The sequence below is a fragment of the Hyaena hyaena genome, unplaced genomic scaffold (assembly GCF_003009895.1).
Source record: "Hyaena hyaena isolate Hyena2069 unplaced genomic scaffold, ASM300989v1 scaffold_754, whole genome shotgun sequence".
NCBI lineage: Eukaryota > Metazoa > Chordata > Mammalia > Carnivora > Hyaenidae > Hyaena > Hyaena hyaena.
In genome coordinates this window covers 433676-459727 of record NW_024081381.1, presented here as the reverse complement: position 1 = coordinate 459727, position 26052 = coordinate 433676, and the positions used below count along the sequence as shown (strand labels likewise).

Sequence of the window (26052 nt, the reverse complement as noted above, 5' to 3'; positions counted from 1 at the left end):
ACACAGCATGTGAGGCCTCTGAACAAAGGGCACTGGCTCACATTCCCGACTGAGGGGTGATGAAAACAGTTTATCAGGAATGTCATCTCTGTTCCCGGTTTTCTACCCTGGCACATACAGGCACTCAATAAATATCCGCAGAAAAAGTTTCCCCCAGCACGCGCAGACTTTTCTCTATGAATGCAGTAGGCAGGCTCTGGGTTCAAAGCCTGGAAGAGCAGGGAGGGTCCAGCTCAAATTATATCCTGTTTCTGTATTTCCAGGTCTGTCTTTTAGTCATGTTTGTGGCAAGTGAGAATTGTCCATTTAAACAACAGTGGATTTAGTTCACTCTTACAGTGCATTTTAAAATTTAAGAGGCAAGCTTATTTTAGGTCACCCGGTACATGGCTGACGGGGCGAGTGGCACCCTGTGGGGAGCGTCCCATCAGATGGATGCAGTCTGAGGAAAATATCCCCAGGCCCCCCACCCCCACGTACACAAGGCCTTCAGTCCTCACACCTTGCTTCGTTCAATCATGATTTGTTTTATTGATGCCCACCCCAGGCTGGGTAGGGCCAAGGGATATACAACAGAAGAATCCGATTCAGTCCATGCCTGAAGGTCAGTCTGGGGGGCAGGAAGCACGGACACAGACGGGACACACAGACGGACACACAGACCTGGCATCTGGTGGCAGGGCACACAGTCTCACGTAGGGGCACTCTGAGCACAGGTAGTCAGGGAAGGCTTCCTAGAGAAGACCTCACGGGGGAAGCAAGGGGGCAAGGCAGCCATCAGAGCCTTTGCCTTCTGTACGTTTGCGGGCAGGTCACTTTTGAGGCCGGCGGACCGAAGGGGAGTGCAGAGGGCGGTGGGCTGGGGCTGGCAGGCAGCAGAAGCTTCCCTCTCAGCTCACTGTACCCTCACGGGTAAACCATGCCTGCCCCGCCCCCATTCTCGGCCTGCACTCTGCCTTCTGCCACATGCACCCTTTCCTGGGGTCCACCTCCATAGTTTCCAAGGCTTCCCTGAGACAATCCACACGGATCAGGTGCTCTGCCCAGTGCCTGGCACCTCATCAACACCCCATCAATGCACATTATTGTCCTAAGTGCTATCTACAGCCTAGCTAGGTCTTGCTTCCAGCTCTAAGTAGGCCCAGCAGTCATCAGGCCCCAGGTCAGGGTTCCCAGCACCCTCCACGCCCTCGAGACCTCTGGGCGCCTTTCTATACGCACTCCCAAGGCAGAGTTCAGACCCAGCCCACCTGAAGGGCTGGCAGAGTCTGCACACTGCCTTCCTCTCACTTGTCAGCGGACCATGAGCACCCACTTCTCTTCTAGTGGCATAGGAGCGTCCATGCCTCAGCTGTGCAACCCTGAAAAAGACCCTAGGACTCTTGGGCCCAACACGAGCCGGTACGGGAGCATAAGCAGAAACCAGGCGCAGCCCCAGCCCAGGAGATCCCCTTTCCGTCACAAGCACAAAGTTCCTGTGGTGGGGGGAACATCTGGGCTGGGAAGTCTGGGCTCTGATGTCCGCCTGCCCTGGGGCTGCTTCCCCACACCCTTGGGGCAGTAGGGAGAGAGCCTGCGACAGACCTCCAAGTTCCAGGCAGAAGCAGGTGCAAAAACAAAACAATTATATTCTGGGGCCGGGCTGGGGCTCACCCCTTGGATATCCTTGATAGGCCGTGATTCTCAACTGCAAAATATCCTGGTGTTCCAAAATTACTTCTGACGGTGGGTGGGGGTTTGTAAGTGCAACCCACAGATGGGGCTGGGATGGGGAAAGGTGGCTCCTGGAGTCAGTCCTCACTGCCAGCCCACAGCCCCAAGCATGGGGGGGGGCAGGTAGAGGCAGGCAGGAGGCCCAGGCAGTTGTTCCTCAACAGGAGGGCAGCGGTAGGTAGGTGGGGTGGGTGGCTTTAGGCCCCCACTGTCAGTCCGGCCTCAGACTTCAAAGGGCTAGAAGAGGTATTTGCGGCAGGATTCTGTCCCACACTTGCACTCAATACGGACACGCTTCTTGGGGGAGCCAGGGAGCCCGGCCAGGCCAAAGTTGGAGTCCATGCGAGTGCTCTCCATGTCCACGGGATCCACTGTGGAGTCACATCCAGGGAGGGCAGGGGGGAGGGGACTTGTTAGAAGGCCAAGGTGAACTGTCCCGCTGCCCTTTTCATCCTAAGACCCAGGAATCTTGGGTGCTGGGAGCAAATCAGGGATTTGGGTCATCTGGGCATTGTGGGGTTGGTGGTCTGGGCTCAGCACTGGTGGGGGACAGGGTGTTGGGAGTGTTAGGAAGATGGCTAGGGGTGGGGGTTTTGGAGGGAGGCAGGGGGCTGTCACAGGGAGGGGCTGTGTCAGACAAAAGTCAGGAATAGTCACCTAAGATGTCCAGAGGGGCATCTGAACTCTCCTGTCAAAGATCTCCCCCCACCCCTGAGTGTCTCCAAGGTGGCTAGTTTGTCAAGAAGGGGACTGGTTGGAGACCCCAAGAGTGTCCAGATGCTTGGAATGAGCAAGGCCGAGGGGATTAGGAGTGGGGAGGGTTGGGTGACTGGGAGATTCAGATGAGTCAGGAGGAGCATCTTAACTCTCAAGCCAAACATCTTCCCCAGGAGTCTTTGGGAGAAGTCTGTATGAGTGTCTCAGGGTTGGGGTCCAGGGGTTGGAAATGAGGGGAACCCCATGAGGTAGGCAGAGGTCCAGGAATCCATATGGGAGACTGGGAGTCAGGAAAAGCATCTTAAAGCTCCTTGGGGAGGGGTCCTCGTGTCCCATGTCACTGTATGCCCCTGCCCCCAGTCCCTTGCCACCCCCACCTTGCATGTTGTAATCAAAGGTGAGCTCCTCGCCTGCCCGGATGGTTCTTGTGGCAAAGAAAGCGATGCGGGGCAGTCGCTCATCAAGGTTGTCTATGAAGACGTTGTACACCTGGAGGTTGGGGTCACACTAGGCGAAAAAGAACAGCGGGAGGGTGAGGAGGGGCCCCAGCCTGCTCCTCCCGACCCCCGCCCGCCTGCGGGGTACCCACACTGTGGTTGACAAAGTGGGAGATGTTGCCATAATAGGCGGCATCCACGGTGTACACATCCTCCACGTAGTCCAGGTCGAAGAGGTAGGTGGCGCCCTGGCGGTCGTAGATCTGGCCCCGCCGCTCCGCCTCCTCTGAGGTAATGATCTGGGGAGAGGGCCATGGGGAGGGGAGAATGGCCAAGAAGGCCCAGGAAAACCAGCACAGCTCCTGACCCCCAGCCTGGCCCCTCCCCTGGGCCAGGAGAACAAGTGCGCAGAACTGTGGCTGGCTCAGCAGGGGTAGCAGGTGTGGACACATGGAGGGTGGGGGGGCTGCGATGCAGACAGTCTGCTGACCCCGAGAAGGGAGCTGGGCCTCAGATGCCCGCCACCCATCCCTCCTCAGGCCTCTGGATGACATGGTCTCTCTCAATAGTGGGCAGAGGCTGGCCACAATGTCCAGGAGTGAGAGAAAAAGAGACCCATAGTGAGACAGACTAAGAAGAGCAAGGGCAAGAAAAGGACCCAGGGCTCACAGAGAGGGGTGGATGAGTGGGGGAGAAAGAGAAAGGCTGCAAGAGAGCCCGAGGTACTGTGAGACCCAGCACAAGAGAAGGTGCCAGTGCTGGACTGCGAACTCAAGGTGGAGCGGAGAACATGGAAAGGAGAAAGCGGCCTGGACCAGTGGGAAAGGGGGATAGAATGAATGGGAAGGAGACTCAGACAAGAGAACTCAAGGCAGAGACTTAAAAGACAGAATCTTAATACGAAAGACCCTGATCCAGAGAGAAGATCAGGACCTGCTGAGAGTCTGAGACAGCAAGAAAGAAGCAGAGGCCAGAATCTCAAGAGATAACAGGTGTAAGAAAGGAGCCAAGAGCACTGGAAAGAGCCACTCCCTCAGCCCTGATGCTGCCCAGTGCCAGCAGCCAGGATCTAAGACAGCAGTGGGCATTTCCTCCTCCCCAGATGGGTCCCTGGATGTCCTGGAAAGCCCCTGCCTCTTCTCCCCTCACATCCCCGCCCCCACCCAGGCTCCCAGCTGACCAAAGCCTTGCCTTCTGGTAATTCCCAGGCACAGCCAACCATGCCCGACTCTGGGTGAGGGTCTTGTGGAACCCAAGACTGCCTCTTCCTCAGCCTGGGGTGCCTCCAGACCGGGGCACATCTCGTTCTCCACTCCGGGCTTCCAGCTACCTCCGCGCACCCCTCAGAAACCAGTGCCCGCACAGCACAAAGCAAAAACGCCATGAGTGCCCTTTATTTTTTACTCTGCTTTCTAGCCCAGTGACCTATCCTTCGTCCTGTGGTGGTCCTAGAGGCAACTCCAACCCCCTCCTCCGCCCACACCCCTTCTTCCCCTCTCCCTTCATCAGAGACCCACTAGCCGCCACCACCCCTGCCATCTGACACAAACCCAAACCTGCCCTGGCTTCCTCCCTTGCTTGCCCTCAGCCCGCCAGGACCGTGCCCTTCCTACGGAATTCCAGTCCTCACCACCCTCCACTTTCACCAGCCAGGACGGCTGCACTGGGGTCCTCCAGTCTCCTCCCTGCCTCTTAACACCAGCACCTCCAGCCTCTGCTCTGGTCCAATTCCTAATCAATACCTGGAGAAGACCAGGGACTACCCCTCAGGCCACACTGCTCACTGCCCTGCATTCCAGCTCCATTCTGAGAAACCTGGCTCCCCGACACTCCCAATTTGTGCTGGTCTATTCACTCAGTCATTCGGTGCATTTTTATGAGGCCTACCCTGTGCCTGGTCCTAGCGCTTACGGGCCAGTATCTACAGGGGGAGACAGAGGGACCAGGCCGCGCCCCTGTTGGAGCCACAGTTGGGTCAGGGGAGACAGAGGAACCAGGCTTGGTCCTGGCCCTCAGGGGTCACAGTCTAGTAAAAGAGAGATGGACTCAGATACCTGCAGTGCAAGATGCTGATGGGAGAATGGCACCTAGGGTTCCCAGGGCAGTAAAAAAGCCATACACCATCTAAAGCAAGCTCCAGGTCAGAAAAGGGCTTTGCCACTAGGTCCTCCAAGAGCGGGGACACTCTCCTGAGGGACGCAGTAGGAGCCACAGAAGTGTTCTGAGGAGTTTGTCAAGGTCAGTCTCCCTCCAACGCCTGAGAACACACACTCTTTCCCTGTGGAGTCGGCACACAGATGTGACTTCTCTGCAGTCTTCCTGAACCTCCTGATCCCCAGTCGCCATGAGGAAGCTGCTGCCTCTCTGAAGCTCTCTGAAGCCCCGGGACCGAAGGGCAGCCTCTGCTGGCTCACAAGCATGCTGGGTGGTGTCTGAGGCAGCGTTTTCCTTTCCGCATCCTCCCCAGTCTCCATCTTCCCGCCTGTTCTGCCTCTACCTGCTCCCCGAGTCTCACCAAGAGTGAGTCACAGGGTGAGCCCTCCAGGGCACAAACGGTTCCTTCTCGGTCTTCTTTCCTTCCAATCCCACTCTGTAAGGGCGGGTGTGCCCCGAAAGTTGGGAAACAGAGCAGGCCATGTCCCTGCTCCCTAGCAGCTCTCCAGAATGACTGAGGAAGACAGATAGGCTGTAAGCTAGCAGCCTGGAAAGGGGGTTACAGTGAACAAGAACCAGAAGACTTCGAGTCTGGTCACTGCTCTGCCCCCATCTGGATACGGGATCCTGAATGTTCTCTCCTCCTGCCTGTTTCCTCAGCCAAAAAAAACCCAAAAAAACAAAAAACAAACCCACAACCCTCCACCAGGTCTGGCAGCACACCAACTTTAGAAACTTGGGCCTTTTTTTATCCACTTCATTAGCTTGGTGACGCTGAACAAATTACTATACCTCTCTGGGCCTCAGTTCTCATCTGTAGAATGGGGATGACAATGATAATAATCCCAACCTGGCAAGAGCTGCTATCGTAAAGATCCAATGCAAGCAGGGTCGTGAAAGAGACTTGTTTTCGCTTTAGTTAGGACACGGAGCGATGTTAGGAATGGATGAGTACCAATTTTGTCTGAATCTAACCTGCTCCCTTATTTTGTGCCCTTTCTCAAGAAAGGAAAAACAGCTAATTAAATGATGCACCATCATTTAATTAAAGTAATTGAGACTCATCTTCATTTCAGCGTCGTTGAAATATGAAAAGAATGCAGGTTTCAGAATGGATAAAGTGGGCTGCTGTTCTCCTCTGGATGAGGGTTGGGATGTTCAGATGGGACGTGGAAGGACGCAAAGGCGAGGAAGGGAAGCTCACATGGAGGTACTGTTGGTGTGGAGATGGGAGAGTGAATATCACGTCCAGATCATAAAAGGACAGCATGGCCAACAGGTATGGGGTGCACGCCCTCGATTACAGGACACCAGGTAGGGTCTGGGACAGCACCATGGAACTGAGTAATAATTTCTACAATGAAATTTATGAACATTCACCCCAAGTGGGATAAGGACACTACAAATAGGTCCCTATCAGGTCTGCTTGGGTTTTATCGCCAGATGGGTTACAAAAAACTTTGGGTTTTCTGAGCATTTGGGATTTTCTGGATTTTGGACTGTAATAGCTAACATTTATTGAAGACTCACTGTTCAAGGGCTTATTCTAAGGGCTGCATACACTGTAACTCATTTCAATCTTGTAACAAGTGAATGATGTGGGTGCTACTACCACTCCCATTTACAGACTGGGAAACTGAGACACAAAGAGGGTAAGTGACTGCTGCTGAGTGGTGGAGCTAGGCTCCAACCTCAGGTAGTCACGCCCCAGAGCCATCCCCCCCAACCTTTGGCTGTGCTGCCTCCTCACGGGATACACAAAGAGGAGTTTGGCTCTGGCAGTGTTTGGGGCCTATGGTGCCATCAGGAGGCCCCACAGGACTGACAGGGTCAGAAGGGGGCCTGGAAGTCACAGAATGTGGCAGGAAGGAGGCCAAGAAATAGCTTGAGGAGAGTGTGTGTGAAGTGGGAAGAGTGGGGACCAGGGTGGGAAGCCCTGGAAGCCCCAATGTTTATAATACAGAACAGTAAAGACATGAAGGAAAAACAGCCAGAACAGCATCCTGACCAGGGGACTCCGGGGTTCTTGGGAGCTGTGGACTCTCCCTCCTCTTCGCTTGTCGGGATCCTCTATTATAAGGAGCTTTCCCTGGAGACTGTCAGTACAGTGAGGCTGGAGACATTCCCTTCTCTGAACTGTCAGGCTCCTGTGGGGGCTAGACACCTCCTCCTCCAGACTGTCAGGGGCTCCAGGGTGTGCACACATCTGCCTTCAGACTGATGACATTCCTTTAGGCTGTTAACATCTCCTCCACACGGTTAGCATCACTCTGAGGTCTGGACACCTCCTCCAGAGTGTCAGGACGCTGAGGATGTGGACACCTCTTTCCAGGCTGTCAGAGTTCTCTTAGGTGTAGACCTGACCTCCTTCAGACTGTCCTGATCCCTCTGGGATGAGGACACTTCTTTTTCCCAACTGCCAGGACTGTTTGGGTGTGGACACTTACTAAGTTGGACCACCAGGGTCCTCTACAGTGCAGAGAGCTTGCTCTCTTCCTCCAGGTCTCTCTGGGACATAGACCTCTCTTCCTACAAATTGTCAGGACCCCCACCCCAGACTGTCAGGAACCCTCTAGGGTGTGGCCACCTCCTCCTTCCCCCAGACCTTCACGTCCTTTGACTCAGGTCCTTTGACGTATAGACATTTCTTCCACCAGACCATCAGGATTATCTGGGTGTGGACTTCCCATCTAGACTGTCAGGGTCCTCTCTGCAGTGTGGACTGCTCTGCCTCTAGGTCATCTCTGCCCCCTGGGGCTATGACCCTCTGTAGTTCATCAATGGGAGCCTCTCCCCTCCACCAGTGTCATTACTATAGTGTAGACACCCTGAGGTGTACCTTAGGCCAATTTCTATCACTTCCCAACCATATCACACCCCTGTAAGAGACCTATGGAAACAGGAAAATATTTGGGGTTGTCACCATGATGGCACACCCATGGATTTAAATGGTCAAAATCCAGGGATGTTAAATGTTCCCCAATGCAGGAGATGGTCCGAACGGCTCCACCCCCAAATCCCCACCACATTCCACCTTAGAACAGGACACCTGCTGTTACAGACTCTTGCTGGTTACTTGAAGTCGTTTTGTTTTCCGCCTGGGCACACAGCTAAATCACACTTCCCAGCCTCCCTTGCACCGAGGTTGAAGCCAGTTCCAGGCAGTGGGTGTGGACAGAGGTGATGGGCACTGTGTCCAAGCCTGGACCATTAGCAACCTCCCCTTCTACCCTCTCAGCCCACTTGCCAGCAATGCCGAGTGAGGATCAGGGGTGGCTCCAAGGCTTGAAAGCACAGCAAATACACAAGAGGGAAGGAGCCTAGGTGGCCACACCACTGTAGAGAAAAATACCAAATACCCATGCCGGACTGTTCTAGGAGCAAACAGACTTCTAGTGTGTGAAGCCACTTAGATTTGGGGGTGGTTTGGTATAGCCGCTAGCCTGCCTAATACAGCTGACCCTTGAACAACACAGGTTTGAACCTGTGGGTCCACTTACGTGCAGATTCTGAAAAATACAGTGTAGTACTGTGAATGTTACTTCTTCCATTCTAAGTATACAGTATATGATGCATTGTAACTCATAAAATGTGTGTTACAGTACATAATACATTGTAACTTATAAAATACATGTTAGTCAACGGTTTATGTTATAGGTGAGGTCAACAGTAGGTTGGCTATTAGTGAAGTTTCTGGGGAGTCAAAAGTCACATGTAATTTGACTACATGTGCTGGGCGCACCTAACCTCCTCCTCATCCCCCACTCCCCGTATTGTTCCAGGGTCAACTGTATACACAGGCTTTCCCCAGGGTGCTGCAAGTCTGGAGGAAGAGGCAGCCAACCTACGGCGTGTCTACGTCCAACTCCAGAGTGACTGTGTTCCTTTTGTCAGATTAGTAAAAGGTGCTCCTCCCAGTCAGACACTGCTTGGCGGTAAGCTGGACCCTTGTGAAATGAGAAATAGTGCCTTCTCGGGTGATGCAACCCTGTGCAGACCACAAGGCCTGTTAAAAGGAACGCTGCCTGGATTTCAGTTCCCACTTTCCTCGTTGCTAGGTACCCTTAGGAGGTTAAACCCAGTCCGGAAGTACTTCAATGTGCTTTTGACTACCAGCTTGAGATCATGGCCTGAGCCGAAGTTGGAGGCTTAACCGACTGAGCCACCCAGGCGCCCTCAACTACCAGCTTGAAATATGGGCCTCTACCAGGATGTCCCTATCACACTCAGGTTAACACTCCCACCTTTCCCTGGACAGGAAAAGCAGGGAAGTCGCAGGCACGCAGTAAGGCGAGCTGGGCGCACACAATGGGAACACATGGTGGGAAGAGCCGCGCGGGCGCGCTCACACACACGCCACGCCGGGTCCCGTCTCCCTACCTCTCCCACGTATTCCATGACGAAGCTGTTCTTGCGGATCTTCTCCAGCGTGCGGACGCCCCAGCCACGCCCATCATCCGTGCGGAAGATGCAGAGGTCATAGCGGATGCCTTTCTGTACCACACGGTTGGGGCAGTCATAGCCACAGCGGCAGCGCGAGTTGCACTCGTAGATGGGCAGCCCGGCGCGCAGCCGCACTTGACCCTGGTCATTGTAGGCAAACTTGTGGAGTGATGCCCCAGGGCAGCAGCCTCCAACAGGTTCCCAAAGACAGTCCTGGCATTCACAGCCCACTGCCACCTGGTTAAGGGTGATGCCCTCACCCACACGGTACTCATTGATGTATACGAAGGCCCGCGGGGGGCCGTCCAGGTCCACCTCGTTCTCCACGGTGATGCGTCCCAGGTGGCTGCGCTTGGCATTGAGCTCCTGCTCCCAGCGCCGGAGCGCCCGCCTCTGCTTGGCCTTCTGTACCAGGTAGTTGGCCAAGCTTGGGTCCAGGTGCCGGGGTGGCTTTGACCGGTGGTGCCGCCGGAGCAGCTCCCTTTCTAAGTCCTTGTGGAACTGCTTGAGAATGCGCACACATTTGAGATTTTGCCGTGGCTCCCAGGTGCTCTCGGAGTCTGGGTATCCACGCCATTTTACCAGGTAATACTCTTGTTCCTGTTGGGGGACCAGGGGGTGAGGGGGCACCATAAGTGGCAAAACCCCTGGACCAGCCCTCCTGGGCCTTCCATCCCAAAGCTGATGGAGAGCACCCAAACCATCCCCTCACGTCTTCTGGAGTGACTCCATTCAGCAGTTAAAAAGCATGGGCTCTAGGGGCTCCTGGGTGGCTCAGGTGAGCAGCTGACTCTTGAATTTCGGCTCAGGTCATAATCCCAGGGTTGTGGGATTGAGCCCTCTTGTCAGGCTCCACCATGAGCATGGAGCCTGCTTGAGATTCTCTCTCTCTTATCCTCTGTCCCCCACCCTGGTCTCTCTTCTTAAAAATAAAGGGGGGGCTCTAGACGGAGGATCCCTAAGTTCAAATCCCATTCTCCCCCTTATTGCCTAAATTCCAAGTTTTAATTTAACCTGCTCCCTCCTCTCTCTTCCCTTTCATCAGCTCCCTCCCTCTAGCTGTTCAGGCCCCAACTCCCATGACTGACTTCTTTCTCTCACTCCCCACATCCACCCTCAGCAAACCCTGTCAGCCTCACCTTCACACTACATCCAGAATCTGACCACTTCAAACCACCGTCACTGTCATCACTTGCCTGGACTGCCATAGTATCCTCCTCACTGGTCCACCCTGGCCCCTACAGTCCGTTCCCCACTCAGCAGCCAGAGGGATCTTTTCTTGCAGGGAGGCAGCTATACAACAGAGTTTAACTACACAGATTTTACAATCAGACTTTCTGGGTACAAATCCTGAATCTGCTGCTCCCTTGGCCTTGTGGCCTTAGGCGAGTTACTTAACTGTGCTGGGCTTCAGTTTCCTCATCTATAAATAAGAAAAAAGCTAACATTTTTACAACATTCAATATATAGCAGGTACTCTTGTTAACTAATTTAAATCCTCACAAGTCTATAGGAGGTAAACACTACTAGTGATCACAGATAAGGAAAATGAACCACGGAGAATTTGGGTAAGTATCCCGGGGTTACGGAGCCAAAATCTGAACCCAATCATGCTGGCTCCAGTCTCCTCTCTTTATCCGGCCATTACCTCCTCTGGCCCTGATAACAGTTCCCATTCCACATTGCTGATGGGAGATTAAAGGAGTTTCTGAGAGGAGGTGCCCAGCACACGGAGAGTGCTCAATAACCGCTAGCTATCATCATCTCTAGTCCTGGGCTCAGTATCTCAATCTTTGCATTGGTCTGTATTCCTATGGAGGTGGGAAGAGAGACTTGTTTATTTGGGGACTCATTCTGGCTCCTGACCCTCTGAGGAAGCCACTTAAGGTTTCCTCACCTGTAAAACAAAGATGGTAGGAAGGCTTACTAATCCTAATTTTTTAAGATCAGAGGAGAAAACTCCCTTTGGAAACTGATGCAGGCAGTGGGGGGCAGTGGGGGACAAGGGGGCAGTAAGCCAGCTCCCTTGACACACCCCTGCCCTGGCCATGGTCACCCCACACTCACGCGGATCTTTTTGTAATCACACAGGTACTCGACTTCAAAGTCATAGAGATTCCTCTTGGAGATGCCGAGGGCAGGGCAGGAGAGCTTGGACAGGCGACACAGGTCCTGTAGCTGATTCCAAGAAGACTTGCAACACACACTGCAGCCTAGAACAAGGAGGCCAGAAAGAAGTTACTGGGCATCCTGGTGAAGCCAGTTGTCAAAGGGGACCCCACATCCTCCCTGGGACTTCTCAGTGAGATTCCATCCACACGCCTTCCCAATGCTAAGCCCCTTCTACCCCGAAAACGTGCCACTTCCTTCAAACCTCAGTGCTCACTCCAAATCTACCCCTAGAGCAGCAGACCTCGAAGTGGGATCTGCTGCAGGGATTGTCCTAAAGGAATCTATTCCCAGAGCTTCCACATTACTCCTAAAACTGCCTGCAACCCTGCCTAGGGTTCAGGACCTAATCATCCCTCTCCCCACTTAGCAAAAGAAAGAGAACCACCCCCCATCTCCGTAGGGTGCATTGCCCCAAGGGAACGGGTGGGGATGGGATTACAACCTCTAGGCACCAAACAAAGGCTTAACTGGAAAGACTGGTCCGGGATCCCTTATCTGAAACTCCTGGGGCTAGACGTGTTTAGGAATTTAGATTTTCTTGGATTTGTACAAGTGTAGTTTTTAGGTAGACCCCATACATTACCTAACACCCCCAGTGTGGTCAGGGGCATCAAGCCACAATCAAACATATTAATAGTTGTGCAGCAAAAAGTAGAATTTTCACATTTAATAGGAGAAATAAAGAGGCAACACAGTCCCACTTTACAATCCAGTTTAGCCACCAAATGGTGCCAAACTTAAGTTTTCAGGGCTTTTTAGATTTCAGAATTATGAGTAAGAGATTGTGGAGTGACAATAAGATTTCAGGAAGCTTCCTTGAATGATTAATCTTGGTGCCTAAACCTGCAAGGTCCATTTTTTCACACTGCATTTTGACTTTGTCTCATCTACATTTCTGTGAAGGGTAAAGCTCACCCAAAGGAGTATGCTCTGAATTGAGGAACCGACAAAACAGTACAGGTTACTGACAATTCTTTTAAATATACCTGGAATGTTTCTGGGGCTACCAGAAATTTTCAAGACATGGATTAAAAAAAAAAAAAGACTTATGATTCAAGGCACAATGTGCTTTAGAAGCCATTTTATCAAATCATTTCACAAACATTTATTCCAAATGCAGTCAGCCCTCACCCTAGTTTTAATATTCTCTACCTCCCATTATTACAAAAGCCAAACATTTGAAGTCATAATGAAATACTACAGACGTCAACATGAAAACGTACAAGAGCTCTGCAAAATTACTTCGTGTGCACATCCCCCCCCCCCCTTAGGCAGGTCTAGTGGAGACTCAAGCCTGTGCCCACGCTTTCCTCTCCCCTATGATGCCTCTCCCTTCCAACCCCCTTAACTTGCATTTGAAACCCCACTGAAGCGGTCTCAACTAACATTTCCAGCTGCTGGCTCCGCACTGACCACAGGTGGATTCCTACCCTTCAGACGTCCCCCCACACTGTGGACCCCATCTCCCCCGCAGCTCTCCTCAACCAGAGGAGCCCACCCTCCCCAACATACTGGAAAAGTCACCCCTCTTCCCCTGCACACGAGGGAGTCCAGCTCTTCTATGAGAGAAGCCCCCTTCCCCTCTTCCTGGGGGAGTCTTCGCTACAGCAAACCCTTCCCCCATCACGCTGAAAGAAGATACCCTCCCCCTGAAGAGTCCCCTGTCCCCTCACTCTGAAAAGGAGGTCCGTCCCCTTCCCTTCCCTCCCCTTCCGGCGTCTCGCGTGGACACCAACCGGGTAACGGTCACCGGCGGCCGATTTTCCCGCGCGCGGGCGCGGCCTCCCCGACAAGCCCCCGCGCGTGCGCGCGCCGACTGGTCGCGATCCGAGGCGCGCGCCCCCCTCCCACGTCCCCACTTAGCCCCGCGCCCGCCGCGTTTCGAGGCACGCGCCCCCTCCCCTCAGCCCCGCCCAGCCCCGCGCGCCAGGCCCGGGCTCCCTGAGCCCCATCCTTTCCGCGCCAGGCTTCCGGCTCCCGGCTCCGTGGCCTCGGACGCCGGAGCCCCGAGCCCGCGACGCCACCCCTCCAGCCCACCCGGCCCGGCCAGCAGGCCCGCGCCGCTGCCGCCACTGCTTCACCTTTTAAATTTTCCGCCATCTTTCCCCACGGCTAACGACATTCGGGCCTAACCGGCCTCGCGAGAAGAGAGCTCGCGCGGGCGTGGCCGAGAACGCTCAGCCTATTGGCCGTGCGGCACCGCGAGCAGCGCCCTCACGGACCAACCGGCGAGCCGTGACCGGACCCCTCCCCGCCACCCCGCTCCGTCCCGGAGGCGGGTGCTCGCCAGAGCTTTCCCAGAGTGCGTCTGGGCGGCACTGGCGGCAGCGGCAACTGAGTTCGCCGGAGGCCCTGCCCGTACGCAGTACTGTCTGTGACGCTGTCAGCCAATCACGTCAGCCAGCCGTAAGGGGGATTCTCTGTTCTGTCAGACCCCCAATTATTACCGTCAGTCAGTCGTCATCACATTTTAACCCCAAGCAGGCCGTGACTCCCAAGATGGACTGTCACCACGAACAGACTCAAATCCGACAATGGGTCCATCACTGCAGAGTACTGTTTAGACTCCACACACACACACACCCCCGCACACTCTCTGCCAGTCAGTCAACAACAGCAGCATCCATTTCTGCCTCCAGGCAGACACACGGCGCTAACAACTACACTGTAAGTCAGCCTGTCATTCCCTCTCCGTTTTTCAGTCAAGCAGCCGCTTTCCTTCTACTTTTGCTCTAGGGGCAGCTCTGAGTCCCCTTGGGGAAACCATCTCAGAGCCACCAGCCATGCCCTCAGGCAGGCCATGATTATGACATCAGGACAGGCTGTCATTGTCAGCATCTCCTATCGCCCTCTCTCAAGCAGTCATGCTATCCAATGCTAGTTGGTCACTCTTTAATTCCCTTGGGTTACTCCTCATTAACGCCGTAATCAGGCAGTTATTCCCCCAGAGCAGTCACAACAACTAAAACCTCCACGCCACCTGATAGTGGCTCAGCCGTCTGTCATTTCTCAGGCAAGGTATGCTCAACATTGGTCAGTCATTCAGTCTCCTCTGACCCAGGGGGTCCCCTCAGGGCGGCTGTGATTCCATCCTGGCACAGCCACTGAATCAGGCAGCTACACTGTTCTTTCAGTTGGTCAGCGGACCTGTGACTCATTCACTGCCCTTCATCATATTGTCAACTAGCCAGGCAGCCATTCTCAGCATCTGACGGACTACAGGGTCTGTCAAGCATGAGGTGTCCAGGGTGGACAGTCACTAGATAGAGCTACCTACCAGGCAGTCACAGATCTCTCCCTCAGGCAGCCTGAAATTCCCTCAGGGTAGCCCTCCTTTACACATCATCAGACAGTATAATATCCAGACACTCCCTCAGGCCAGATGTGACTCTAGCAATAGTCTGTTCATTTACAATATCCTGCCACCGAGGCAGGCGGCAACAGTGCGGGTCATCAGTCAACCAGCCTGGCAGTCCCTCAGGAGGCTGCCCATCCTCTATATATCACAACACCAACCAGTCCCAGCCAGCCCGAGGCTAGTGTAATTTGATTAGATATTCAGTACCCCACAGCATCAGGAAATTGCACTCAGTTCCTCAAACTGCCCCTCTCCCTGTTGTTCCATGAGTTATGTAGTCAACCAAACAGTTATAGTTAGGCAAATGGCCTGTCGGTCTAGTATGAGCTAGTTGGAGAAATGGCTGGTCAGTTTGAGATTGCATGTCAGCCCCTGCTTACCACGAGTGGAACAGTCAACAGCACACTTCCCACCACTCATCTTCTTGCATCTGTTACTCCTTCTAGAAGACATGCTGGTCCTCACAAGCCCCCTAGTCTCCCTAGACAGGCAGAGCTTTCCCACTCCCTGGAGTGGAGGAGGCCTGTCCAACCCACAAGGATGATTTAAGGCGACTGAGCCTGGGGGGTGGGGTCATCCGGGGGTCTGTGGGTGTTGGGGAACATTCCTTTTGTTAACCTTAAAAACTGCCAGCTACTTTACCAACAACAGGTACAATTATTCAGGAAGAGCTGAGAATTGCAAAACAAAGTATGGCAAAACCATATGCCAGTCCAATAAACAAAGGAGAGGAATGTTACATTCTGGGTAAGGAGGAAGTTGGGAGGGGTTGTTTGGAACCAAAGTCTATTGGAGAAAAGCAAGAGCTCATAGTGATGACGGTTTCTCATTGGCTGAGTTGCAGGACTAGTCTATTTCTTATAGAAGATACAATGTACATCTTTCCCTGCCAAGGGATCTGTAATTGATCATTCTTTCTTGTTGAAATACTTCTCTTGGCTGGAATTGACAACCTTTCTTGTAATTGATATGGAGAGGTAAGCTACTTCTACCAGCCTCCCCTTCTACCAGCTTCCCCTTCTAGCATCCTGAGTCCATTTTAGGAAGGTTTCCCTTTATTAATTTTTCATATCTCGGTCCTCCCCAAACAGTATATATAGTGTAGTGGGTAAAGGATGGATCCTGGAGCCTAGCTATTTGGGTCCAAATACTAGCTCCACCATTGTGTGACCTTAGGCAGTTTCTTTATCTGTAAAACCTCAGATGAGTGACCTTGGGGTGGAGGCATCTCTCGTTCATCTGGAAATGAATCTGGACTAGCATCTGTTCAAATATCAAAAGTAAGAGGCCCCCCTCTTATTACTGTGTCCCACTCCCAGCCACTTGTCTGTTGTTCATTCAGCATTAATTTAGTGCCAACTGTGTATACTGACTTAACCCAGTGCTGGAACCAATATAAGATCTTTTCCATTCCAAGCTGTACAGGTTTGATCTGTTTTTAATGTACACCTCATATTTGAGTGTACCACACATACATAAGAGTGCACACACCACGGGTGACCGGTGTCATGAGTTCTCACAAGCAAACACACATGTGGAATCATAATGCAGGTTAAGGAACATCCGCAGCCAGAGTTCCAGGAGCATGTCATTTTTTAACATCTCTGAAATCAGGCTGCATCTCCCAAGCACTGGTGAGTAATAATTCTTTTTTTAAAAAATTTATTGTTTTATTTATTTCTGAAAGAGGGGGGGAGAAAGGGGGGATAGAGAGAGAGGGGGGATAGAGAGAGAGAGAGAGCGCGAGAGCGTGCACGCGCAGGGGAGGGTCAGAGAGAGAGGGAGACACAGAATCTGAAACAGGCTCCAGCTCTGAGCTAGCTGTCAGCACAGAGCCTGATGCAGGGCTCGAACCCACGAACCATGAGATCATGACCTGAGCCGAAGCCGGACACCTAACCGACTGAGCCACCCAGGCGCCCCTGGTGAGTCATAATTCAATACGCAGTAGTTTTTTGTCTTTCTTAGTGATACATAGAATAATGGTGCATTTTATAATCAGCAGTGACGCAGGATCAGTGACAACCGGTAAGAACAAGAACAGCAGCAGCAGCAGCTAATGTTTATAGATGACTCAAGGAGCCAGGCACTTTGCAGACACCGTCTACTTCAATTCTCTCCACAGCCCTGGGAAGTAAGCATTTTTAGTCTCCATGGAAAGACTGAGGAAACTGAGGCCCAGAAAGTTCAAGCAACTTGTCCACTGTGGATACTTTGACACCAAATCTGTGCCTGCTCTAGGCAGTGTTCCTGGGGATTCACAGTGTGTTTGACAGAAGTTTCTTCCCCAGGACAAAGCCTGCTGAGGGGGTCCCCGAACACTGGGTTTCTACGGTTTCCTAGCAGGGAGTGGGGAGGCAGGTAAGTGATACAGACAAGCCCTTCCTAGACTCAGCTTGCCCCTGGTGACCTGGGGTGGGGAGGGGAGTAGAAGGTGAAGAACAATGAAAGAACGAAAAGAAACTGGAGATTCAGTCTTTGTTGAGCTTCTGAGGCTGCAGGCGAATTCTTAAGGAACAAAACCAGCTCCCACCTCCCACACCTCCGCCCTCAGCCTGGCTCCATTCGCTCCCTCCCCTAACCCCATGCCTGCACCTTGGATGGTTCAGAAATTCTTCCACTGGTCTTGCAGATGGTTGAGGACTTCACTCTCTGGATTCCTCCTTACTGTTATCTTTCTCCCCACTCCCCTCCTTGTCCTCTAAAAGGTAGGACACTTGAGATCTTGAAGCCACCAGATGTTAGAAATGGGAAGGAGTCGGCACCTCTTCTAAGGCTCTGATGTGCAAGAGATACTAATCACTCCCTTGGAAACAGCTTTAAACACTAGGGACAGTTTTGACTTGCTCCTTTTTTTTTTTTTTTCTGGGGAGTAATTCCTAGAGGAGGAAGGGTGACCTAATGCGATCTCAGTTGGAAATCAGTAACATATTGTAAACCTCCATTGTATAGATGAAGAAACTGAGGCTCAGAGGTGGGCCCGGGTTCTAGAGCAGATCTATCTGATTACTAAGTCTTTGCCTCTTTTCATTGCCATCGGCCAGGACTTGGTTTGCCCTGAGAACTGGGCAGAGCCAAATTTAAAAATTGAGAGAGGGGTCCTGCCCATCAGGATCCTGGTGTGTGAGTTGTGGGCATAGAGAGTAAGTCTGAGCACTGAGTAGTGTCTTGATCTAATACCATGTTGATTAAACATTTTGGTTTTTTTAAAGCAGTAAATAAGTAAATGAATAAATAACTCCTACTCATTCACCACACTCAACCTCACACCAAGCACCTCAGGGCTTTTGCACTTGCTATTCCTCCTGGAGTGCCATCCCCCCAAATATTTATTGGTTGACTCCTCTCTCTTTAGGTTCTGCACAACTGTCACTTCCTCCAGGTGGCTTTCTGTGAAGGTTCTCTGTGAGTGCCATTCCCCCTCAGCATATCACAGCACTTACCATGATCTGTAAGTATCTTTTGTTTCTATTTGATTCCTTGTTTTAGAGTGGTCTCCTCCACTTGAATGTTGGCCTCACTGGGTTTATTTCCCCACTGCTTTATCCCTAGCCCCTAAAGTAGTACCTGGCAGTAAATGTTTGTGGAAAGAAAGAAAGACAGAAGGAAGCAAAGAAATCAATGAGGGAACAAATGAGTGAATGTGTACACGTAAGGCCAAATAAATTAAATGGTATAGATGAATAAAAGAGACGTTGGGGAAACAGGACCCCAAATTTCCACCTTTGGAATATAAACAAACAGATTTAGAGAAAAAAAAAGACAGTTATTTTATTTCTGTTTAAAAATCCTTATGTGGGGAGAACTGAGAAATTTTATATAAAAAGGGGCCCGGGCAATTTGCTAGGGTTAATGTTGGGGGCCAGTCAGAGATGACAGCATTGGAAGGGTCAGTGGGGGAGAAATGGAGCTTGAGGGCCTGGAGGCCCTGAGTGGAGGCCCTGAGTGGAGGCCAGGAAGCAGCGGCTGCCAGGGGAGTAGGTGCAGAACAGGTGGGCAGGGTGGCTCAGTCGTCCCACTCATCGTCCTCATCCTCATCGCCGGCCTGGTCCTCCCCTTCATCTGGAGGGACAGAGAAAGCAGGTCTCAGGATGGGCAGAAGGGTTCAAAGGCCCTGAGTGGGGTGAGGTTCTTGGGGTTTGAGAGGTCAGGACTCAGGGTCCTGGGGGACTGAGGTCTCCTGCTGGAAATCACATCTGGGGCCTGTGTAGTTGTATGAGGAAGCCCCCCCCTCCACCTCAGGGAAGCAAGAGTTAGGGTGTGGGTTAGAGTTGGAGTTGAAGTGAATGTCATTGTCAAAAATGTGATTAATTGGAATATTACTGTCACTCACACAAGGGTTAACGTTAAAGGGTTTGTTACTTAATAGGGTGAATTTAAATATTATTGGCAAAGATGGAGTAAATGACAATATTACTGTTCCAAAGCAGGTTCATGTTAACATTGTTGACACATAATGGGTTATGGACAACATCACTGTCAAAAAATGAGGTTCATTATAATATTGTCATATAATGGGTTCATATTAATCTTGTGGATATAGGAGCGCTTGGGTGGCTCAGTCAGTTAGGCGTCTGACTTCGGCGCGTGGGTTCGAGCCCCGTGTCGGGCTCTGTGCTGACAGCTCAGAGCCTGGAGCCTGTTTCCGATTCTGTGTCTCCCTCTCTCTACCCCTCCCCTGCTCATGCTCTGTTTCTCTCTGTCTCAATAATAAATAAACATAAAAAACATTTTTTTTAAATCTTGTGGATGTACTCTAGGATTAATGTTAATAGTGCCAAAATAGGTTGAGGTTCATGTTACCCTCATATAATTGTCATATGATGACAATATCATTGACACATTAGGGGATTAATGTTAACATTATTATATAAAGATTGGGCTAGTTATATAATTATCACATAATGAACTAATGTTCATCTATTGACACATGGAGTTAGAGTTAATATTATTGTCTCAGGTGGTGTTCTTTATAATATCATCACATATGGGCTAATGTTAACACCACTGAACATATGGGATTAATATTAATATTGTGGAGATGCCTTGCATTAATGCTGATATTATTGTCAAAGATAGAGTGAATTAGGGGCACCTTGGTGGCTCAGTTGGTTAAGCCACCAGCTCTTGACTTTGGCTTAGGTCACAATCCCACAGGTTTGTGAGGTCAAGCCGGTCATCAGGCTCTGCGCTGACAGTGAGGAGCCTGCCCAGGAGTCTCTCTCTCCCTCTCTCTCTCTGTGCCTCCCCCTCCTGCATGCACGTGTGCTCTCTCTCTCTCTCTCAAAATAAATAAATAAACTTAAAAAAATAGAGAGAGCAAATTAGGAGCGCCTGGGTGGCTCAGTCAGTTAAGCCTCCAACTTTGGCTCAGGTCATGATCACACGGTTCGTGGGCTTGAGCCCCATGTCGGGCTCTGTGCTGATGGCTAGCTCAGAGCCTGAAGCCTGCTTCAGATTCTGTATCTCCTTCTCTCTGTGACCCTACCCTGCTCACGCTGCCTCTCTCTCTCTCAGAAATAAATAAAACGTTAAGATTTAAAAAAATAGAGAGAGCAAATTATATTATTGTTCCGTAATGACAATGTTAACATTGTCCAAAAGGAGATTGATACAAGAGTCATGTAGGGATACTATTACTCTTGATGGTAACTGCTGGGGTTGTTTTTAGGCAGACACTAGCCCTGGGAACCAGGCTCACTGTCCTGGCGAAGGGCAGGCTCTCACCTGAGGAGTGGATGGCTCTGCTTCTCTTCTGCATCACGTGCATCAGGGCTCCCACCAGCCCTTCCGATCTCGGAGGTGGAGGCTGTAGCCCCGAGCTCTCTGGGGCCCCAGGGGTCTGCAAGGAGCAGGGTCCAGCACAGAGGGTTCGAGGCTGGTGACTGGAGCATTCCTCCCTGCCCCTTCATTACTTCCTCTCCCATACACTCCAGTCCCCTTCGAGGTTCCCAGCCTACCTCGCCCCACCAGCATCCCAGCCCTGTTACTGAAACCCTAAAGACTGGGACCTCCATCAGTTTTAGCCCTGGCCCCCTAATATCCTGGCTTGCCCAGCACACCCGAGCCCCAGACCCCCAATCCTCAATCCTGCCCATCTTCACCTTGTTTAGTTGAATTCCCTGCCGGATTTGATCCAAAAGTGCCCCCCGACCTCCACTGGGGGGCAGGCTCCCCACAGGCCCCAGAGCAGGAGCAGGGGGAGGCACTAGCTCATCCCCAGAGCTGGGTGGTGGTGGTGGTGGTGGAGGCGGTGGCACAGGAGGCCCTCCAGCTCCAGGTGGCGGAGGAGGTGGTGGTCCAGAACGTCCAGTGGCTGGAGGGGGTGGTGGCGGGGGGCCCCCTCGGCCTGGGGGTGGGGGTCCCCGAGGAGTTGGTGGGGGTGGAGCACCTCCCAAAGGTACAGGAGGCAGTGGACCAGAACGACCCCTATTGCTCCCAGTAGCAGGGGGCCGGGGGAGCTGGTTTCCTCCTCGGGACGGCGGTGGGGGCGGTGGAAGCGGCTCTGAGGGGGGAAAATAACACATAGCTATTGTTATAGTTTTCTTCAGAGCCTCGGTTTTGCTCATGTATAAAATGGGTGCCACAACTGACCAACTCCTCATTCAAGCAGTATAAGGGTTTCCATGAGGACTGGGTGACTATCCCTCTTAAAAACCAGCTGCTAGGACTGGAAAAGAAGGGGGGGGGACTCACCCTGGCGCCTCATTTCCTGCCGCACAGCTTCCAGCCCACCCTGGTCCTCAATGAAGTCGTAGATAAGTTTGGAGGTCTCGGCATCTGTGAGCTGGGCCTCACTGATTCCTGCTCTGGAGAATAGACTCCGCAGATCCGGGTCCAGGTTGTTTACCTGCCCAGGAGGAAATAGGCCAGGGCAGGGATGGGGGAATAAGGTGGATAGAGAAGGGGCACAGATTATCAATAGGTTCACCCCAGAGAGGGATCTTCTGAGAGGGGTGTAGAAAGGGTGGGGTCTAGGGGTAGGTCTGAGCCAGTGGACTATGGAAGGGTAGGTGGGTAGTTAAGTGGGTCAAGGGGTCTTTGGAATTACTCACGTCAAATCCATTCTGGGGGTCCCACCCCACGTGGCTGACGTGTCTGGGGGAGGTGAGGAGATCCCAGTGAAAACCCACTGCACTTCCTTCCCTCCCTTCCTAGTGAAGCCCTCTTGCCTTCTCCTGCCCAGAGAGACTCTGAGGGGCCAGAATTAATGAACGAGTCACAAGTGAATGACTGAGTGACCGAATGAGAGCAATAGTTACAGAATTAGAAGGGGCCCATAGTTTATGGTGCCCATCTGTCTACCCATCCCTTTTTCTACCATCCATCCACCCATTTGTCCACCAATCTGTCTTCACACATACTTGATCATCCACCCAACCACCTACCTGTGTGCCCACCCTTCAATCCATCCACTCTTTTGCCCATCCATTCAACCACATGCTTTTGTCTATTTGTCCACTGAATTGTCCATTCAACCACATATCTGGCCACCTATCCATCCCCATCCACCTTGTCTGTGAACCATCCATCTGTCCTCCACACACTCATCCACTCACCCATCTATCTGCCTACCCACTTCCCATTTAGCCATTCACCCACCCATCCATCCATCCATCCATTTATCCATCTACCCACCCATCCATTCACCCACCAGCCCACCCAGGGTGGGACTAAGGCTAAGCATGTGAAGTGCCTAAGGTGTAAAATTTAACGGGGCCCTCACTCTCAGAGTCATGAGTTGCAGTTGCATGACCCTTAGAGTAACCACCTCTGTAAATTTTGCATCCTTGGTGCCTCACTTGCCTCTCCCTAGTCCTGGCCTTACATCCAACCACCCACACACCCATGTGCCCATCCTTCCACCCACTCAGCTCTCTTGCTGTCCACCTTTTCATCCACCCCTCCCACAGGGATCTGTGGGACCAGTGGAGTGAGGTTCTCACTTGAATCCACTGGGTGCACCAATGTCAGCCTTGCTGATCTTTTTCTTCCCTGAGCGTTTCTTATCAGCTGGGCCAGGCCCAGGTACTGGAAGCCCACGGTATCGTGAACTTGTGATGTCCGGGTTTTGGATGTCCACTGTTACTAGCCCCAGGGACAGGGGGCCAGCTGCTGGGCCTGTGGGAAAAATAGGGTGATTGAACCATTGACCTACTTACCTACCAACCAAAGCATAAGGGCAAGAGACAGGAAGAGTGTTGAGGGAACCTCTGTATGTGTGTTTGATGGTCGCAGAGGGAGTGGGTAAGGGGTCCAAGTAGGGTTTATGGACAAGTGGATGAGTGGGTTCTACAAGCCATTCTTACATTCACCAATTCATTTATTTACTCATTCATTCATGTTTATCACTTAAGTATTGATTCATTCATTCATGGCTCATTGACCAGTTAATTTGTTAAATTATTCATTCGGTTAGTCATTCATTCAATCATTGCTTTTTTCACTGATTGAAATGTTATGTCACTTATTCATTTATTTGCTGTTCAGTTCATTCACTCGTTCATTGGTTTACTCAGTCATCCATCCATCCATCTATTCATCCCTATATCCACATACTCATTCACTTATACATCTATACATCTATGTTTTTATCTTCCCGTCAATTCATCCCCCACTCAACCATCTATCCACCACAAATCCATCTACCCACCCATGTGCCCACTTATTTCTGCACTCACCCAACTACTTATCCATCCACCCACTCCCCACCCATCTATCCATCCACTCCCCCACCCACCTGTCCACTCAGAGACACAGGGAAGAATCAGCACTCACCCCCTTGGTCTCCACCTGGGTGCGGAGGCAGGGGTGGAAGCCCTCTCCTCTCTGGAGAGATGTAATGGATAGAGAGCTATTACAACCCTGCCACAGGTTCCTGGGCTAGCCCCTTACTACCCTCCTTGAACTTGACGACTCACCTTCATTGGCCGGTGCTGGTGGTGGGGGTAGCTGGCGCCTATCTGTGGAGAGACAGGTGGACTGGGAACCAAAACCATAAGAGGAGCTTTTCCAGCTCCCTACTCTTGCACATACTCCTGCCCAACCTCCTTTTCTCCCCCAAGGCCTCCTCACCTCCACTTTGCCTCTGATTCCTTTTTTGTATCTTCTCCTGCACCAGAGCCCGGAAGGCCTGGGCCTCTCCCTCGTCTGCAAAGTTCAGCCCTGCTTGGCAGTCCTGCATACATCTTGGGCTCAATAGCCTTCCAGGCCCCCCGGACCTTTCCCAGCTCCTCCCCACACTCCAACTGAGGCCCAGGGGTTGAGGGGTCACTTACATCTCCAGCAAAGGTGTGGAAGTAGGGGGTGGGAGTGGAGTAGACCAACTGTGAGTACAGTTCCTGTTCCCAGAGCAGCCGGCCAGCCTGGAGAGGTGGGAAACCCACTGGCACTGAGGCCTGCCCTGGGTGGCAGGCCTCTGTTATCTGGGCAAGGAGAATGGTATCCTAATGTGGGGCCCCAGGACCGCATTGGAGATTTCCAGCTTAGCATCAGAGAGCTGGGGGTCTAGATGTCAGATGTGGAGGGTTGAGGGACAGCATGGGACTTGGACATTGCAGTGAGAGATTTGGATTGGGGGTTCAGGGCCCTAGATGTGGGACTTCGGGGCTTGGATAGTAAGATTTAGGACTCTAGTAGTCCTTGGAAACTGAACCCATTAATAGACTCCATCTTACATCCTTCCTTTATGGGGGCCTTCATTGGGACAGGAAGGGCTCCAGTCCTGGGAGTTAGGTTGATATTTGAGGTTCAGACATACAAACATGAAAGTCTTGGGGGTGAGGGATTCAGCCAAGGTATGTGCAATTTGAGGTTTGTGGAGCAGAGCTATTGCTTAGGAGCCATTAGGAGCAAACATTTAGGGTTCAGGAGTTTTGATAGGGGATTTCTGGGACCCAAAATGTTGAGTTTAGGACAGATTTGAGGTTCAGGTAAAATTACAGGTCTCTTTTTGTTTAGAGTTCACAAAACAGAACTATACTGTTAGACTTAGGAGTTATACTCATATTTGGGGTTTTATAGGTCTTGACATGGAGACTCTGGGGTCAGTTATCAAAAACAAAGGAAGGCAAACCAGAGTTTGACATCTGGATGAAGTCCTTGGTTCCGGGGCTCGGGTTCACTGATCCGTCCAAGGCCTTGGGGTTATGGACACAGGTCTCGGTTTGCGGGTTGAAAACTGGTTTGCATGTCGGGGTGGTGGGGGGAGTCACCTGAAGGCCATAAAGGCGGATGAAGTAGGACTTCTGGGGGTTATCCTTCACGAAGCACACAGCCCCGCAATGCTCCTTGGTCCAGTGCTCGGCGCCGGGAGGCAGTGCCAGGTAGAGCTGAACAACGGCAGTGGCCAGTGTCTGGGAAGGAAGAGCAGGGCTCATTGGAGTCTGGTCAGCCAGAGGGTCTAGTTCTTCCTTGTCCGTGGCTGTCATGGCTCCAAAGGAACAGCCACAGCCAGACAGAAAGTAGACAGACATGGAAATCAAGATCCTTCTGGGATCGGTGAATGGGGCTAGGCGGATTCTAGGAGAGGAGATGATGGAGAAGGGAAGGAGGAGAGGAAGAGGGGAAGAAAGAGGAGGAAAGGAGAAGGATGGGGAAGATGAGGAGGCAGAACAGGAGGAGTGGAAGAGGAGGAAAGGGAGGGAGTCAGGGAGGGCCAGGAGATCCCCAGCTCACCCAGCATTTCCGACCCAGCATCTCGAAGAGTCGCTGGTTCTCGTGGTCCTGGAGGAGCATGGAGGGTGTGTTCTGCTGAACCCCTGGTCCTCCGCGACCCCCAGACCTGCTTCCCACAGGGCCCCCACTCATGGTGCCTCCTGTCCTTGTCTTCTCCGGCTGGGCTCTGGGTGCAGGGTAAGAAGAGGAACTTCCGCAGTGAACAGGGGAACAGGAAGTGCAAAAAACCACAAGGGAAACAAGTCCTCCAGGGGCCCCTGGGTGGGCCTGGCCTCCTCCTCCCTCCCTAGAACAGGCTTGGACCCTCCTCCCTCAGACTGGGGCCCTCCTCCATTTGACTGGTTAAGACCCATCTTTTGGATCAGCTCAGGTCCTCCTCCT

The 26052-nt window shown here is 52.1% G+C and overlaps 2 protein-coding genes and 1 long non-coding RNA gene across 3 annotated transcripts; 1 reads left to right on the top strand and 2 right to left on the bottom strand.

Annotated features, from left to right (window-relative positions):
• Positions 1-507: 507 nt before the first annotated feature.
• On the bottom strand, positions 508-13951 carry SUV39H1 (suppressor of variegation 3-9 homolog 1). The gene is made up of 6 exons (XM_039218255.1): positions 13718-13951; positions 11532-11677; positions 9402-10064; positions 3020-3166; positions 2808-2937; positions 508-2084 (listed from the first exon to the last, which is right to left on the bottom strand). Exons 1-6 carry the CDS (start codon positions 13734-13736, stop codon positions 1951-1953), a joined length of 1239 nt encoding a protein of 412 aa, XP_039074186.1. The 5' UTR covers positions 13737-13951; the 3' UTR covers positions 508-1950.
• Positions 13952-17277: 3326 nt separating this feature from the next.
• On the top strand, positions 17278-18605 carry LOC120221012. Its single transcript, XR_005525710.1, has 3 exons — positions 17278-17355; positions 18350-18445; positions 18547-18605. It is a non-coding gene; the product is annotated as an uncharacterized LOC120221012 (long non-coding RNA).
• Positions 18606-18769: 164 nt separating this feature from the next.
• Positions 18770-25870, bottom strand: WAS (WASP actin nucleation promoting factor). The gene is made up of 12 exons (XM_039218254.1): positions 25672-25870; positions 25209-25349; positions 24273-24359; positions 24070-24172; positions 23916-23957; positions 23773-23823; positions 22941-23115; positions 22050-22092; positions 21691-21844; positions 21099-21499; positions 20722-20836; positions 18770-19056 (listed from the first exon to the last, which is right to left on the bottom strand). Exons 1-12 carry the CDS (start codon positions 25801-25803, stop codon positions 19001-19003), a joined length of 1500 nt encoding a protein of 499 aa, XP_039074185.1. The 5' UTR covers positions 25804-25870; the 3' UTR covers positions 18770-19000.
• Between the last annotated feature and the right edge of the window lie 182 nt (positions 25871-26052).